The sequence below is a fragment of the Hoplias malabaricus genome, chromosome 17 (assembly GCF_029633855.1).
Source record: "Hoplias malabaricus isolate fHopMal1 chromosome 17, fHopMal1.hap1, whole genome shotgun sequence".
In the NCBI taxonomy this organism is placed as follows: Eukaryota; Metazoa; Chordata; class Actinopteri; order Characiformes; family Erythrinidae; genus Hoplias; species Hoplias malabaricus.
In genome coordinates, this window is record NC_089816.1 from 10302155 (window position 1) to 10319000 (window position 16846).

Here is a 16846-nt window from a genome sequence, read left to right on the forward strand (position 1 = left end):
ATGGATGAAAAAGAGAAGTAGCCAGTTAATTAATGCCTGAATTTGACAGATATTTTTAGATAACACTGCACTATTGTATTAGAAACCATTAAAGCATGTTTGTATTTTAGGATATAAGCTTCTCGATTACACAGTATTAAATCATGGCTTTAGGCTATAACTGTAAGCTTTACACTTCCAGTATAACTTACATTAGCCTCATAGCTCAACTGGAAAAGTCAAAAGGACAGACATCAACATTATCTTAACATCATCTACACATGTGTAAGGAGAAACTAATTTACTTCTTATTTTTGACTGAATCCTTGCTTTATGCCTTATACAGAAAGATTAATTTTAAGATTCATTCATTCATTATCTGTAACTCTTATCCAGTTCAGGGTCGCGGTGGGTCCAGAGCCTACCTGGAATCATTGGGCGCAAGGCGGGAACAACTCCCTGGAGGGGGTGCCAGTCCTTCACAGGGCAACACAGACACACACACACACACACATTCACACCTACGGACACTTTTGAGTCTCCAATCCACCTACCAACGTGTGTTTTTGGACTGTGGGAGGAAACCGGAGCACCCGGAGGAAACCCACGTGGACACGGGGAGAACACACCAACTCCTCACAGACAGTCACCTGGAGCAGGAATCAAACCCACAACCTCCAGGCCCCTGGAGCTGTGTGACTGTGACACTACCTGCTGCACCACCGTGCCACCAATTTTAAGATTGCGTATTATATTTACCTTTCCAATAGCTTTTGCCCAACTGTGCAATTCATCTGGAGTCTCTAGGCCAAACTGGACAAGCTTTTCAGATGTTAGGTACAGTTCAAAAGTGTATCGAAATCTGAAATCATTAAAAACAAGACAAAAAAAGAGTTACATTTCATCCAACAAGTTAATGGCAAAACACATAATGTTAAAGATAAGGTGTAAAATTATGTACCTGTCAATAAAGCCATTGTTGTTGCATGAATCTGGCCTGCTGACTCCAAAACAGATGATGTCTTTGATATCAATCTTCATATTAGGTTCATGGCACCTGTCAGACTCATAGAATAAAAGGGATTTCTCAACTGAGCACCAGTACTTCTGAAAATCTGAAGAGAGGCATAAAAAACACAGTAAAGGTCATATAGTTAAGGTACAGAGCAGTCAAAATTATATGACTTCGATAGATCATGCACAACATGGATAAAGTGCAATGTTATAATGTGCATTTAGCTTCTGTTCAGACAAAGGTAAATAATATGTCTTTACAATAGCTTAAGTATGAATTTAATACAGCAAACATAGTAACACGCACTTTCCATTTTGATCTTTGGCAAAATATACAGTGGGACAATGCTCAACCACACATTTTAATTAGTATGTGTAATTCTCAATAGTTAATTTATGAAATATTTGTCCTTGTTTATGGGATTTAGCTTATTACATCTGTTGCCAAAAAGTTAATATTTCTGCTGACTGTAGTAATTTCATAGTTTATATGTTTTTATCCTTATAATAATATCAAAACTGTCTAAAATTTTGACTGTCACTTTATCCCACTTCTTTCTGAAGTACATTCTGCTCCTAAACTCCTGCCAAGGGCTGGTGGCCACATTGTCGCCTACCTTCTCTGGTTCGTCGGGATAAAGTGCCTTTGTTCATGGAGGATGACTTATAGAGGTATCCTGAATAAAGGACCGGCTGCATGATCTCATCGTACACACTGGAATCTGCAACAAAACATTAAATATAAAAGTTAAATATAATAGGACATATTACTCACCCTAAGTGTGATAGGGCCAGGCTAGTACAAAAAGTGAAAACTTTATTTCTGATTTTTTGTGTACTTTGCCTCCGTATTCCCTGCCTCAACACAATTGATGAAGATTTTTAAAGGATTACCATAATGCAATCCTGTAATGTAATGTAGATAAATGTATCTCAAACTTCAAGCTTTGTGTCCCAAACCAGGATTTGAAACCTGCCTCATAAAATTACAAATCTAATGCTTGTCCAGCAGAGTTATGCTGGTTCTGAATAGTAGCAACTGCAGCATGGGGGATGCAAGCGATTGTAGTAGATTGGAACTGGTTGTGTGTATTTGTCCGGTGTATGGGGAGCTCAAGTTAGCTCTCATCACCTGAGGCCTGCATGTAACTGTAATGCAAGGACAGGTGCTTTTCATGTCCATTAGATTCGGCAATTCGGGCTGCTTCTGCCTCAGCAAAAATATTAGTCACCGTCTTCAAGAGGTTCTGTTCTGTCACTGCTGTGCACAGTGCCTGCAGGATTACACACACACACACACATTAAAAACCTCAGAATAACATCCGAATTCCAGTCCTTCGAAAATGCCTTCATTTAGTAGTGTCCTACTATAAAGGCATTAAATTCAAAATGCATCCATCCTTTTACTCTGGAAATACACATCTCTGACTGCCAAGCTATGATAACAACTCTAGTAAGACCTTGAAAAAAAGAAAGCATAATGCAGGCTGATCAAAGCATGACCAGGGGCTCTGTACTTACGTGACCATGTTTTTTGAGGAAGGATGATTTCCTCAGAGCAAAGTTAACTGAGGTTTTGTTTTGAGATAATATCGTGACAAAGAGGAAATCGCAAAATGAAGCAATACATTACACACTTAAAAAAAGCACTTTAAATAATCTGAACTCATTCTTTGCTTATTGTTATGTTAGTTTTATTCTTTGCCTATAACTCACCTTAAGTAACTCTTCTTGTGAGCTGAAGCTGGGGTGAGGGTGACGGAAGCGTCCTTCTCTGTATTTCTGAGTTATGAACTCTCTCCGCTGTTCTGGAGAAGCATCACAGTCTAGTTCCTCACTTACTGGCAGCCTCGCAGCCCAAAACTCGTTGGCTCTATCATTACCTAGCATTATGAACAACTGAAATATGCACAGACATCAACATCATTGCTGGCCCATAAAGTTAAAAATATTTGCTACTACTTTAGTACACCGTATTGTATTTTGAAATAAATGAATTATCACTCATGCCACAAAACAAAAAGGCAAGAGAGCCTTTTTGGAACGAGTTACAAATTTTGAATTAGGGTATATTAATAAAGATTTTTTTTTACAGATGAAAGAGAAATTACATATGATTGCTTTCCTTTTTATTTAATTGAGTGTAATTATATATTTTAAACAGCAAAAAGCCAGTAATAGTTCTAAACTTCTTAAGGTAAACTAATAATTATGCTTTTTTATCTCCTTTTTTTACCTGATAACTAAAAACCATTTTATTGTCTAAAACTGAGTTGTACAAACAAAAATAAAAATCAATCAGAAAAGTAATGGAAAATTTCTGTGTGAACACAAGGAACTTCAAAGGGAAGTTCTGTGTCATGAACTGTCTTTGCTGCCCACATCCCCCACCTGAACAATCTCGTTGCTCCAAACGCTGGTGTCCAGTTTCAGACTTTGCACTTTGGACACCATTGTGCCCAGACCTCTGTGCTGGCCTGAAGGCAGAGAGAATAAAAGAGCCATCACACCACTCGCCACGCTCTATTCACTCTGCTTGGCTTTGAATGTCTTCCCAAGATGCTGCCTCCAAGCCACATCTTATCTTTAGTGTGTGGCACAGAGAAGCTGCTTGGGTAAGAGTTCAGAGCTCTCTTAACTACTGCTGTATATATAATATATTTCCAAGCCACTGCACTACCAAAACACAACTGAAGACTGCAATAAATATAATTTTATGAAAACAAAATGTTTACATTTGCACATAATCCAACATTACAATTGAATTATAAAGTCATGTTTCATTAATGAGATTGCAATGTTAATGTTATTTTTGTAGTTATTTTGTAGAATTATTTTGTATACAGTATTACAGTATTACATCCCTTATCGTTTAAATTGAATACAGAGATTTGTATCCCTTTTGCATTGTTGTCCATCAGTGTTATTACACTCCAGTATTTAGAATGCCCCTAAACACACATCAGGTAGATAAAATCTTGGGCTATAGACACAGCACATCTGCCATTCATACCTGCACAGTTCTTGCAGATGACCACGCAGAGATTGATAGAGGCCCAGTCAGGATTGATGGCCTTGCAGTCAGCACAAATTTTGTTGGAGCGGTTGGACCAAATTTTCTCAGCCACCTCATAATCAGAGAGAGTCTCTGCGATAGACTCCTGCAAAGCCTCCATCCATTCACGCTTCTCTCGCTCCGATTCAGCTGTAAAGCTACAGAGAAGTTGTCAAAAAATATAACCCCAAAATCAGAAAAGAAGTTTGAACAATATGAAAAATCCAAATAAACAAACAGTGTCCTTGACATTTACTTTGAATTTATTGCATTGCAGACAGCATGAAACAAAGATATATATTATGTGCACAGTTAAGATAATTAGGGGTCCAAGCACTGCAAGTGCTGGAATCCTATTGTTTTTGTTCTGTTTTTTCTTCTTCTTCTTCTTCTTTTTCTCTGATGAAACGAGATGGGCAGCCCAAACCATAGGTCCTACAGACTTTGGTCAACTTTGGTCAACCCTCCTGCTATTCAGGCGCAAAGAATCAGCCCAATCAGCCTGATGGTGGCGCTATAGCGATGCAAAACGCTCCTACCCCATGTGACATAGAAACAAAATTCTTTTTTCCCCTGATTCCTCAAGTCAGACCCTACAAAATAGCCAATAGAAATAGCCATAAGCTCCACCTACTTAGATTTTGACCTAATTTGCATAATATGCAAAATCGCACACATTTTTGAGCGCGAACAAGTCTCTGGAAATGTATGAACATATGTGGTGTCAACAGAATCCTAAGAACCTGAACTTTAATAATTATCAAAAAAAGTTGGAATTTCATCACTGGTCAAATTCCAGACTCTGCCCAAATACAGGGGTGGAGCTTGTGGTCCAAAAATCAGACAAATACAGTTATGCCTCGCAAACTCTTTCCCTGAATGTTACGATACTTCACATGTTTGATCCCTATAAGGGTTTGAAAATATGAGTACTTGGTTGCACAACTGCAAGCCTAAGGGGCACTATAACAACAAAAAATTTGTTACGCTTCAAAGGATTGACATGCTGATTGATATTCATGTAGTGGGTTATGTCCTGAATCAGATTCTATGAGGATGATGTCATATTTGAAAAAAAAATTGACCACCATCGGCCAATCAAATTTCAGCAGCTGTTTCATGACCTTAACAAGGTCTTATCATCAGAGACTTGCATGGTATGTCTGCAATCACACAGTAATGAAAATTCCACATTTTTTTGATAATGATTACAGCTCAGGTTCTTACAATTCTCATGATACCACCATATTGGTATTGTCCATATTGGGTTATTATCCAGGGACTAGTTCTTGATCAAATATATGTCTGTTACATCTCATCTATGCCTGTAGACTTCTTTCTGTTATGCAGAATCCCCCCTCAACCCCTCCCTCTCCTCCTCACACAAAGACTGTCATATCTACCCCTCCCCTCCTCTCCCTCCTGCCAGTGACAGAGAGCCAGAGGACACAGACAACTGAATGTAGATCTACACCAATCAACACAGACATTATGACCAACTCCTTTCTGCATTCAGTGTCCATGTTATCAGCTCCACTGTCCACAAGAGCACTTTGTAGATCTAAAATTACAGAAAGGGGCCCACCTCTTGCTCTGCATTTCTTTCATTGCTCCTTTTCACATGTTCATCAATGGCCAGGACACCCACAAAGCAGGTATGCTGAAAATGTATGACCTACTGTCTCTGTCTTTTTCATCTATAATGTGGACCAACAGAGTAGGTGTGTGTAACACTGTGGGCAGTGTGTGTGGACACAGGTTTTAAAATCTCCAGCAGCACTGCTCTTTCTGATCCACTCATAAGAGCACAATACACACTGACATATCACCACAATGTCAATATCACTACAGTTATGAGAATGTATGAGCTACTCTCTCTGATTTTATATCTATAATGTGGACCAACAGAGTAGGTGTGTGTAAAAATGTGGGCAGTGTGTGGACACAGGTGTTAAATTCTCCAGCAGCACTGCTCTGTCTGATCCACTCATAAAAGAACAATATACACTGACATATCACCACATTGTCATTGTTACTACAGTGCTGAGAATGTATGTGCAACTGTCTCTGAATTTATATCTATAAGTTGGACCAATAAAATACGTGTATCACACAGTGGACAGTGAGTTGACACAGGTGTTAAAATCTCCAGCAGCACTGCTGTGTCTTTTCCACTCATAAAAGCACAATACACACTGAAATATTACCACAATGTCAGGGTCACTGCAGTGCTGAGAATTATCCACCACCCAAAACATATCTGTTTTGTGGGGGTCCTGAACATCGGGTCAGAATCCAGGGTGAAATTCCAGAGCGAGTTCTGTGCTCTGTGCTTTCTCTGTAACCAAAGCCCCACTTTCACCTGTCTGCAGACCAGAAATTCACCCACTCATCCACTACCCCTTCTTCTTACTATCCAACTCTGCTGAGACACCAGAGCACCAAGGATCACATTTAAAAGCACTACAAAATCTATATTAAAGTGTGGCTCCTGTGTCAGGAAATGTCATATGCTAACCTCTTGCTCTGCAAAGATTGCTCGCTTTCACCCTGGTCTTCAATGGTCTGGACATCCATACAATCCCTCAGCATCACTGCTGGACAGAGAATAGTCCACAAACAAACACAGCCAGCAGACAGCGTTTTGTGTCCACTGATGACGGACTCAAGTACAAGCAACTCCACATCATATCTGCTGTTTGGGGGTCCTGAACATAAGGGTGAGAAACCAGGGTGCAACTCCAGAGTGACTTCTGTGCTCTATGCTGCCTCTGTCACCTGCTACTCCTCCATCTCATGCTACATCTCCAAAGAGATGCCAGAACAGCATGGAACACCTTACAAACACTACACAAACTTCTCCAAAAAGCCCCTACTATCTCAGGACAGCTCATATGCTAGCGCATTGTTCTTCTACCAGCGAATTACAGCTTGGACCCCGGGAATTGCCGCTTGCGGCTATATTTTTATTTATTTTTTAACTGAATTTCGGGCCTGCAATATATTCCAAAAAATGTTGGGACAGGGGAAGTTTGGGGTAGTAAACTGGTAAAAGAAATATTAATATTATATATCTCATTTCAAACAGGTGATGTTAACAGCTGACTGTAATCATGATCTGGTACAAAAGCAGTATCTAGAAAAGTCTTGGAGGAGCAAAGTTGGGCAGATGATCTCGAGAATTTCAACAAATGCCTGTGGAATTCATTGAAATATTCAAAAAAAATGTTACTCAAAAAAAATGACCTACATGAAATTTTGTTCCTCTACAGCACATAAAATCATTAAACGATTTTAGGAATCAGAAGATATTTCAATGCATAAAGGTCAAGGCAGCAAGTCTAAGCTGAAACCTGCACTCTCCAAACCCTCAGACAGCACTGCATCAAGAACCATCATTTATCAATAGCTGATATAAAGAAACGGGCAAGAGATTACTTTGGCAAATTTATGTCAAGTAATACGATATGCAATGACATTCGCTAAAGCCACACTTCAGAGTGAAAATATCACCTATTTCCTGTACATTAAGAAACGATCTTGCAGCAACATAATGGTGCGTTCAAACCTGCATGTTTTCCAGTGATGTCCATGCATTTTTCAACAAGACAACATTCTGTACCCTTTACAAAAGCAAGGCTGCAGAAGAAGTGCGTATGGGTACTGTACTGTCCCACCAACAGTCCTGAGCTGAGAAATTTGAAACAAAAAATAATGAAAACATTAACCCTGTACTGTTTCAAAATACGACGTTAAACCCTTCATCACTTGGTATCTTCAGCGCTACAAATTTTTTTAAGAGTTGTGAAAAGGAATAGCAACATTGCAATTTGAAAAATTATTTAGCATCCCAGCATTTTTGGTATCTGCTGCAGGACTGAAATGCAGATACAGATATATCAGATCTATATTGGGTTTACATGTCTGCAATAAATAAAAGCCAAAGTAAATGTATATAACAGTGCTTTTGTTTCTTTGTGCATTTTTCATACTGCCCTGACAATTTCTGATCTGAAGTTGTATAAAACCACAGTTCACTTGCAGAGTTTAGTTGCCTTACATTTTTTTGCTGTTATTTATGTCAAAGGTTACTGTTAACATTTAATAATTTACATTTTTTATATGTCAGTAAAATTATAAAACTGATGTTTACTACAGTGTCATATAAGTGCCTACAAAATTAGTTAAATCAGGTTATTTAACTACCACTGATGAAAAAACAAATATATTAATTGAAACTGGATTTAAAGTATATTTGAAGAATAAGCAAATTAATAATGTGTCCAGATTGTTACTATTTGTAATATTTATTAATTAATTAATAATGAAAACTTTTACTTCAAGCTTAACAAAAACAATATAACAGCAAATATTTACCTGAATGTCTTGTAAGGTGTTATTAGGTCAAAGCTTTTGCCTTTGCCATCTCGGATTGTAGCACCTTTGGCCTCTATTACACTGATTCCAATTCCAGTCTTGAAGCACTGAAAAAATAGCCATATACAGGTTTATTTATTTATTTATTTTTTGTTTGTTTGTTTGTTTTTTGCTTTTTGTTGTTTGTTTTTTTTTAATGTAGCCTCTGGAAAGCAAGTGCATTTACCTCTGGTCTCCAGTACGCACTTTACCAACCACATCATTAAGAAATATGAAATTACCGCTACTACTACCCCGGACTACCAAGGCTTTAGCACAAAAAGCCATTTTGCAATGGCTTACAAATGATACTTTGAGGAAGGAAGAGTATATACAACAGGAAAAGAGAATGGTGTGCCCTTGGCAAATTTTTTTAGTCTCTTGAGTAAGCCTCACAGCTGTATGTATATGTGTTGGACCCCAAATCACCTGCTCACTCTTGTAGAGCCAAATTTGTTCCGTTAAAATAGCAGCATATATCTTTGACTTGGTCCCTTTGAGTTCTAAGAAGCCGCTCTTCTGGCAGTGGCTGCCCGGGCCAAAACGTGGACGTCCGAAAACCATCTGCTCTTTCACCCGCTCTTGTAGCACATTACACCATTTGCTCCTCTGCACTGTGGTGCAAAATGACAGAGCCAAATTCAAAGGGTTTATTGAATGAACTGGAAAATAACTCAAAATTAACTCAGGCATTCTATACTTCATTATATCTGGGATAAATAAAATACATTAAGGTTAGTTTAAATGAAAGGGAACATTAAGTAATAAGCATTTGTATGAAAAATATATTCAAATATTCATATTGCAATATTTTTAGATATTGCACAATATTGTACATACATTAGAATCTGAATATATTCAAATATAGAATTTTAGAGACTAATCTTTATTTTCTTGATTTAATTCAATTAAAAATACTATTTTCTTTAAATGAAATGAAAATTTAAATTCTATTTTCATTGTGAAATTCTGATATATTGTTGGTTTCTAAAATATCTCTTAAATAAGAGACTTAAATCATTTGAATTAAGACCAAATAATAATTATAGTAAAATAACAGAAACATAATTAAACCAGCCCTAAGGCATTGCAGATGTGTTCTAGCATTGGGGCTATTCTCAGCTGAATCTATCAATGAATTTTCTCTGTTGTGGTCCAGTCCTTGAGGTCATTGTCCATTCTTATTCAAACACACCTATTAAACCTAGTATATGATACGCGGAAATTACCAAGCTGTGCTGGACTGAGGCCTTCAATGCCTAGATTTGATAGGCCCTTACTGATAATAACACACCCATTACTGAAAACCTGGAGCTTAGCCTTGAAAGCAATGGGTTTACCTTCATTGTCTGCACGGAAGATAAATGTCCTATGGCTTGTCACAATTTCAAATTTGTTGTCTTTAGTTACACGAGCCATCTGTATCGCAGCCAGAGGGATCACACCTTTTGGGTACATGTCCTGAGGAAACAAGTGAGACACCATTTGTGTGAGGAAAACTTAAAAACTCAAAGTAACTTAATGCTGCAATTACTTTCCCATTTGTTTGTTTGGGTTTAAGTCATAAATAACAGTATTACATAATTTAGGGACATTGTCCAGCAACAGTTTAAAACTAATCCTACACAACAGGTTTCAAAAGAAAATCCCCATTGACTGATCAATCAAAATCAGCATCAACAACACCTGTTTCACAATGTATAGTAATTAAATGGTTGCTGTTTATCATACCTTTTCACTGCCATAGTACATCAGGTTTTTCCCATCAAATTTTACGTAGCGCTTCTGGAACACATAATTCCTAAAACAGATAAATAAATATATTAGACATTGGCCAGAAACAACAAAATTGTTGTTATTATTATTAATTTGATTAATATACAAACAGCAAAGCCTAAATGAAAGACAGAAAGAAATCATGCATACAGTGAGAATAGAAAGTTTGTGTCTAGGATAAAGAAAAAAGGTAAGGATGTGAAGACACACCGGCAGGAAAGGATGGACAGGAGGCAGAGACAGGCCTTGAGAAGGGAGGAAATGCAGAGACAGGAGGAGAGGAGGAGGCCCGATGGGCCGTACCCTTGAGGGGAGAGTTTGTCCAACCACCCGCTAATAATGGGTTCAACCCGCTCAGACAGTGATGTATAGCTGGCATAAGGAGAGATGGTTTGGTCCTCATCCTGTTCACTTGAGAATAGGGTATGAGAAGGCAGAGAGAAGGACTTTGAGCCAGAAGAGGGATCTCCCACTGTACAATAGCCTGGAGAATCGCCAGGGGAAGTATGGGAGTGCCGCTTGATACTGGACCTGAAGATGGAACAACAAAATGGAGACAGATGCATTATTATAGTTTTATACATCACCATTTAGCACAATTGGCTTTTCCAAGGATCTACCCACAAATCTCACAAGACGATCAAGCTCTGCAAACCAATTCAACCAATCAAGATATGCAGAACCAATGGGAAATTCAGAAGGGGACACTATTATTTGTTAAAATCCATACATTTTGAGTGTGACAATCACTTAATTTTTTTTACTGTTGTGTTTTCTGTTTAACTGTTACAGTGTCATATTTGGTGTGAAATAAAAGTTTTCACAAATAAACATGTGAAAAATAGGTAAACTGATATGATAAGGGTACTGCACATCTGTTTTCACATTAGTACTTATTGCTAATCCTCAGCAATAAACATCTGGATGATAGGCTTACTGAAATGATAAGAACATTCCACAAATTCAACTGTTTTCACAATTAATCCCCTATATTTCTCTCAGAAGAGTCTATATATAATAAGAGATGTTATTGGACTTTGTTTTGCTGCTGGCACAACATATGGTATGTTTGACCAAGCAAATGTAGAATAACTTCAGTCATGCTACAGAATCTAATGTTAAGTCTGTACAATTTTCTTATCCAGGTACCAGCACTACTACAGTAAAAATCAGTGAAACATGTATTTATTTTTATCATTCCATAAACATCTAAAAATTTCTAACATGTGTACAAAATTAACAACAACTGGTAAATTAATGTGTGAATTACAACCTCTCATGATGCTGAATAGAGTTTTTTCAGTGTACTCTAAAGCTTGCCCTAGGCATTCCTTAAAAAGCACACAAAAACATGTTAGAATTTTCCATACTGCTTTCAAAACAGTAATTACCCATCTCTTGGTTTATCCTCTTTATTTCCAACATTTTCCCCACCCTTGGTCCTTTCAACCTTAACAACAACAAAAAAGCAAGATGTAAAATATAAAGAATCATAAACTGGGTTTCAGCAGCATTTCTTTTCATTTATGATGTTGTCTCCTACACCCACCTCAGAATGTTGGTATTGTCGCTTGCTTTGGAAAACAGTTTCACAGTATGGGCTGATAAGTTCATCTTGGTCCTCAACGGGGGCTAAATTAGACAATTATAAGCCTTAATAGTAATGAACACTGAGCTCAAAAAAACATTTGGGATTCAATAACAAGTGTGGGAAATTTAATTAACTCACCGAATGTTCTTTTAGGTGGTTCCGGTGAGATGTGGTTTAAAGTGCTGGAGACACACAAAACTACTACTGTGAATAACAAGATAACTTGTAGTAAATAATTACTTAACACTGTAATGTAGATTAAAATGAACTAAAACCTACCTAATGCTTTCAGTAGACATTTTCAGCTCTTGCCGTGGAGGGGGCGTGGGTACAGAGCGGCTCCAAAGAGTGCCAGGTAAAGTGCCACAGTAAATTTCATTGGAGACCATTTCAAGGCCCGAGCATGGAGGGCTGGGAGGAGAGCCAGGGGTACTGGTGAATGGTGAACACTGATAACTAGAAGGGGAATCAGGAGAAGAGGACAGGGGTGGGGTGTTTAGCTGGTCCTGGTCCGACATGCTTCTAAAAACTGACGGTGGAACCCCTCGGTTGAACCTTGGGGGCACAGGAGGTAGAGATCCACTAGTCTCAGTAGCTGAAACAGTGTTTTTCAACCTGTCTTCGTATAAGTTCCTTCTAGGGCTTATAGACCTAGGGCTGGGTTCTTCAGAGGGGGAAACCTCCAGAACTACAGAAGAAGAAGAATTCTGAGAAGAGGTTCTGTGAGTCTGGGCTACCTGCCGTGCAGGTGGAGAAGGCAACCGCACCTTTTGCTTGTTAAAAACAGTTCTAGGTTTTGGAACCGGCTTCACGACAGCAGAACTACGCTCAGAGTGTGAACGTTTGACAAGAGCAGACAGATTTGGGACAGAGGTGTTTTGCAAGTCTTCAAAGGACACATCTACATTGCCTTGAGGAGAAAGGGGCCCTAGCTCATCTGTTGTCACTTCGTGAATGGCAGACTCTGAGTTACAGCGGTCCAATTGGGAGTCCTTCCTTTGATGCTGGCAGATCAGCTGAATGTGCTCAACCAGTTTGAGGATCCGCTTCCTATGGCCAGTGGCGGTCACTCCAAGCCTGTTAAGAGCTGTGTTGTCAACATGGCAGAAATCCCGGGCCAGTAGAAAGCCAGCTTGTCTGAAGTCACCCAGATACCTCTCAAGATGAATGGAAGCCAACAGGTCCTCTGCATCTGAACCTGGGTCAATTGTTGCCATAGTGTACATGGGCTATTGGATTAGCCTGCATGTAAAGCAGCCTTAAGACTAGCCAGGAGAGGAGGAGGACACCAGTCCCTCATCTGAGAAAGGAAGCAAGGACAATGCATCAGTGTATGCCTTTTCCATTGCCTACCTTTATTTTTGCCAGATACTACCATGTAATATAGATAATAACATGCTAATATTTATTTGTAGCATAATATCATATGTGGTTAAGCCTTAAATAATGAATGCCCAATTACAAGCAAATGTGACATTGGAGGACAGACATGGCTGAGAGCTGGAGGAAATTAATGGCCTTTCATGTTTTTTTTTTCTTTTAGCAGACTGTGTTGCGCATCACTCTGGACTCTGGCATTTGCAGACGAGGCCCTGACCCTTCTTCCAACCTCTTAAACCACTGCTTTATAACACTGATGTCATTGATCAAACAAAGACACATCATTGTTCCATTTAAAGAACCATTCCAAGAAGAACATGTGGGACCATATACAAATATAAACCTAGCTTGTACTGAAACAAAAACAGAATACATTATGCATATTAAGTGACATCACAGGGTTTGTTGCTTATCTATTATTAGGAAAGCTCCTTTATAGAAACAGTACAGTTGGAAAATCATTTAAGATAAATCATTACACACTAGGGCCTTTGAGAGAAACATTAACTATATTGAGGGCTATCCAGGAAGAGGCTTTGGCTGGGCGGGAACAGGCAACTTGGAGGGGAGGGCATGACTCTGCTAGCCCCCTGTGCAGACGCTTCCTGCTAAATGTTACGGAATGTGCTTGGCCATAGGACAGATACTTTCCTGACTTGTGTGTCCCAGAGGTTGACCATGCTTGAGAACACAGCGCTAAAGAGAATCTCAAGGCTGTTCAAGTGGCCCACTGCCAACCATGACCAGGGGGAGGAACCGAGAGAAGCTAAATTCCATCCCAGCCAAGAGGTGGAGTCTCTCCAGTTCTCTGTAATCAAAGAGTGGAGACCTTGAGCCCCCTAAGATGTGTCATACTACAAAGGATTTACAAGGATGCATCCCAAATGAGTGTTTTAACTTCAGTAAGTCATATATAGCAGAATAAGCTGGATTAATTTTTTCTATTTACACATCCATAAATATTATGATTTAAGTTAAGAACAGAACCAGCTCCACCTTTATTTATATGCTACTAATCATGAGTGCCAATGGCCAGTGCTCAGGGTGAGTGAGAAAGCAGACCCTAAGATGCTGCTGAAAATGGGCCATGAGTCATATCCTAGATTTCCTTTGTCTGCACTCTGGACGCTAACCTTTGGCTCCTGCGCACTGATACACCGGATTCTGCACAGAGCAGGGAGGCAGGAAGCTCATGAAGCAGGCAGATAAAGCTTGACCTGGGTAAAGCCACTGGCTGGGTGTTGTCATTTTCTGTCTTACTAGCAAAGCACAAATCTCAATGCAGTAGCACAGCTGTCATCACAGGGCTAAATTAGTCATTCATGCCCTCTGAATGCTGGGAGATACGTAATGTGCACCAGACAGATAGAAGCTTGAAGTGAAAAACCTACCTGATACTCGGAATTCTGTAAACAACCACCAAAATAGTGCCTGTGGCTAAATGGTTACATCAGCTTTAGACCTGATGACATTCAGCCACCGAAACACAAACCAGACAGTCACAGTGTGCTGGGTGTTTGTTCATCAAACCTTAACCACATAAAGTTTTTGAATCAGTGCCCAGACCTTTTAGTGCTAGAAGCTCACATGAAAAACAAAGAGACCTCCTTACTAATGTGGTCTTATCAAACCTGCATGCGCACTGACACTCCTGACACACAAACACAAAGGAAAATGTGTTTGAAGTACAGACCACCACTGTTTTATAGACATAAGAATACTCATGCTGGAGGATGACAAAACCACAACTTCTGCCTAGACAAACCTTTACAGTGGTAAGGTTTTAGTTTCAGTCATGTACACGAACACAGGGTGAAATCATTTTAAAATTAAAAGAGTTAAAAGTCACAACCTGTGTGCAGGCAATGACACTTGCAAGCTATAACATGTATTTGATATTTTGCTGGTAAATTAATTAAATTAATAAACCACACAGAAATGACTGATGTTCATCTACTGTGTGTGATATTTAATCAATATTCTATCAATAAAATATGCATATTTATTTAAGCAGTCATCATATTCACAATATGCTCAGGAAACCATGAATATAACTCTGCAGATCACACTACATTAATGTGTGCCCAGTAGTTTACAATGTATGCAATTTTATCTATACTAGTACAAATAATCACAATGATTCGGTTGAAATTTGAGTGTATGGTGCCCTGCAATGGATTGATATTCTGTCTAGGATGTGTTCCTGCTTTGCACCCAATGATTTAAAGTAGGCTCCTGACCTACCATGACTATGATCAGGATGAAGCAGTTAATGAAGTTAAATAATTACATGAATGACTAGGTTGAACTTTTTTTTTTCATGAGTCTGATGTAAGTCAGCCATTTTTTAAACATACAAATTATGTAAGCCAAAATGGCCTATTATTTATATATTTAACTGGTGAAAATTAGTAGCAGTCACATTTTTACATAGGCATACTTTGGTGATAATTATTCAGAAGGTTTCTTTTTTCTTCAAAAAGTTCAGAAGGTTTCTCTGATGTCAGTAAAGAGCAGAATCCTTAATATGAAAAACTGCATACGCCATTTAAATCAGTTAACTGACATAAATATCTGTAATTGCAGTTTATCGTTAATGTAAGCTATTCAGACATAGTCTGAAGCCTCTATCTCTAGCATCTAGTGATGGCAGGAGTTGGGAAGAGATAGCATTTAAGTCAACAATGTTTGTCTGGTGACAGCATTCCCTCCACAGACAGCTTTAGGGATGAAAGGGGGGAGGGGTGAGAGTTGATAGGAACTTTGCAAAAAGAAAAGGCCTTCCCAGGCCCAATGTGGTGTAAGTAAATGTGTTGGTGGAGATCAAATGTGTGGGGCACTGCATTAGCAACAGTTTTTCATTTTCACAACACATGACATTTACATCCTCATTAATCTAGGACTACCCTGAAATGGTGACTGTGAAGCATATGCCATGAGACCAACTGAAAAAAAACTACAACACCAGACTATTTCTTATTTACATTTTTACCTCTAAGTCATGATGAAGTGTCCCCTTTATGCACCGCCCATTTTTTATCTTTATAGCAAATCTGGAGTTTCTCAGGGCTACAGAAAACACAGGATACAGCTGTCCCTCAAACATAGACCCACCCCCTCCTTTCTACCACTGTAGAGGAAAAGAGATAATGCCCCCGATGTGCAGACAGAATGGACATCAACACAGCCTCCAAATGTTATATGGAGGGCAGAACACCCTAAAAGAGTTACTGCATGCTTTAATAATATAAAGAGGACTTTATCCACCTACTGCCCTAGTACTAACACGAGTAAAATCCAAGTGAGCGCATATTCTAGAGTTTCTCCTCAACACGCTACTCAAGCGCCACACCGTGCCTAATGCATGAAGAATATTACCTGCTGTGAACACATCTGACATAGAAAATCTCCAATTGTGCACTGCACGCGTGAAAGGACTATTCCACAACATCTCCAGATCTGTTACTCCAGAGTTTCTCTGGAGTTTCTCCAGAGTTCATATGTGAATGTGGCTAAAGTTAACTAATGTAACAGAACTGGCCAACTTGTATATTCTCCTCTAAGTGTGTTGCACTCCAGTGATTGAGTTGGTGACAACTAAGAGGCTGGCTTCACATGTCTCAGAAGAAGTCTTT

General features: G+C 38.9%; 1 protein-coding gene across 1 annotated transcript in view; it reads right to left on the bottom strand.

The window, feature by feature from the left end:
* Nucleotides 1-16846, bottom strand: part of arap3 (ArfGAP with RhoGAP domain, ankyrin repeat and PH domain 3) — a 29354-nt gene that overhangs the window by 7691 nt on the left and 4817 nt on the right. Inside the window, 16 exon segments of the mRNA XM_066649083.1 lie at nucleotides 739-841; nucleotides 941-1094; nucleotides 1611-1715; nucleotides 2126-2267; nucleotides 2710-2892; nucleotides 3385-3470; nucleotides 4007-4206; nucleotides 8426-8532; nucleotides 8894-9078; nucleotides 9805-9925; nucleotides 10196-10265; nucleotides 10544-10771; nucleotides 11632-11690; nucleotides 11790-11872; nucleotides 11970-12013; nucleotides 12111-13131. Of these exon segments, the coding sequence (XP_066505180.1) occupies nucleotides 739-841; nucleotides 941-1094; nucleotides 1611-1715; nucleotides 2126-2267; nucleotides 2710-2892; nucleotides 3385-3470; nucleotides 4007-4206; nucleotides 8426-8532; nucleotides 8894-9078; nucleotides 9805-9925; nucleotides 10196-10265; nucleotides 10544-10771; nucleotides 11632-11690; nucleotides 11790-11872; nucleotides 11970-12013; nucleotides 12111-13057 (2817 nt within the window). The 5' untranslated portion in view covers nucleotides 13058-13131.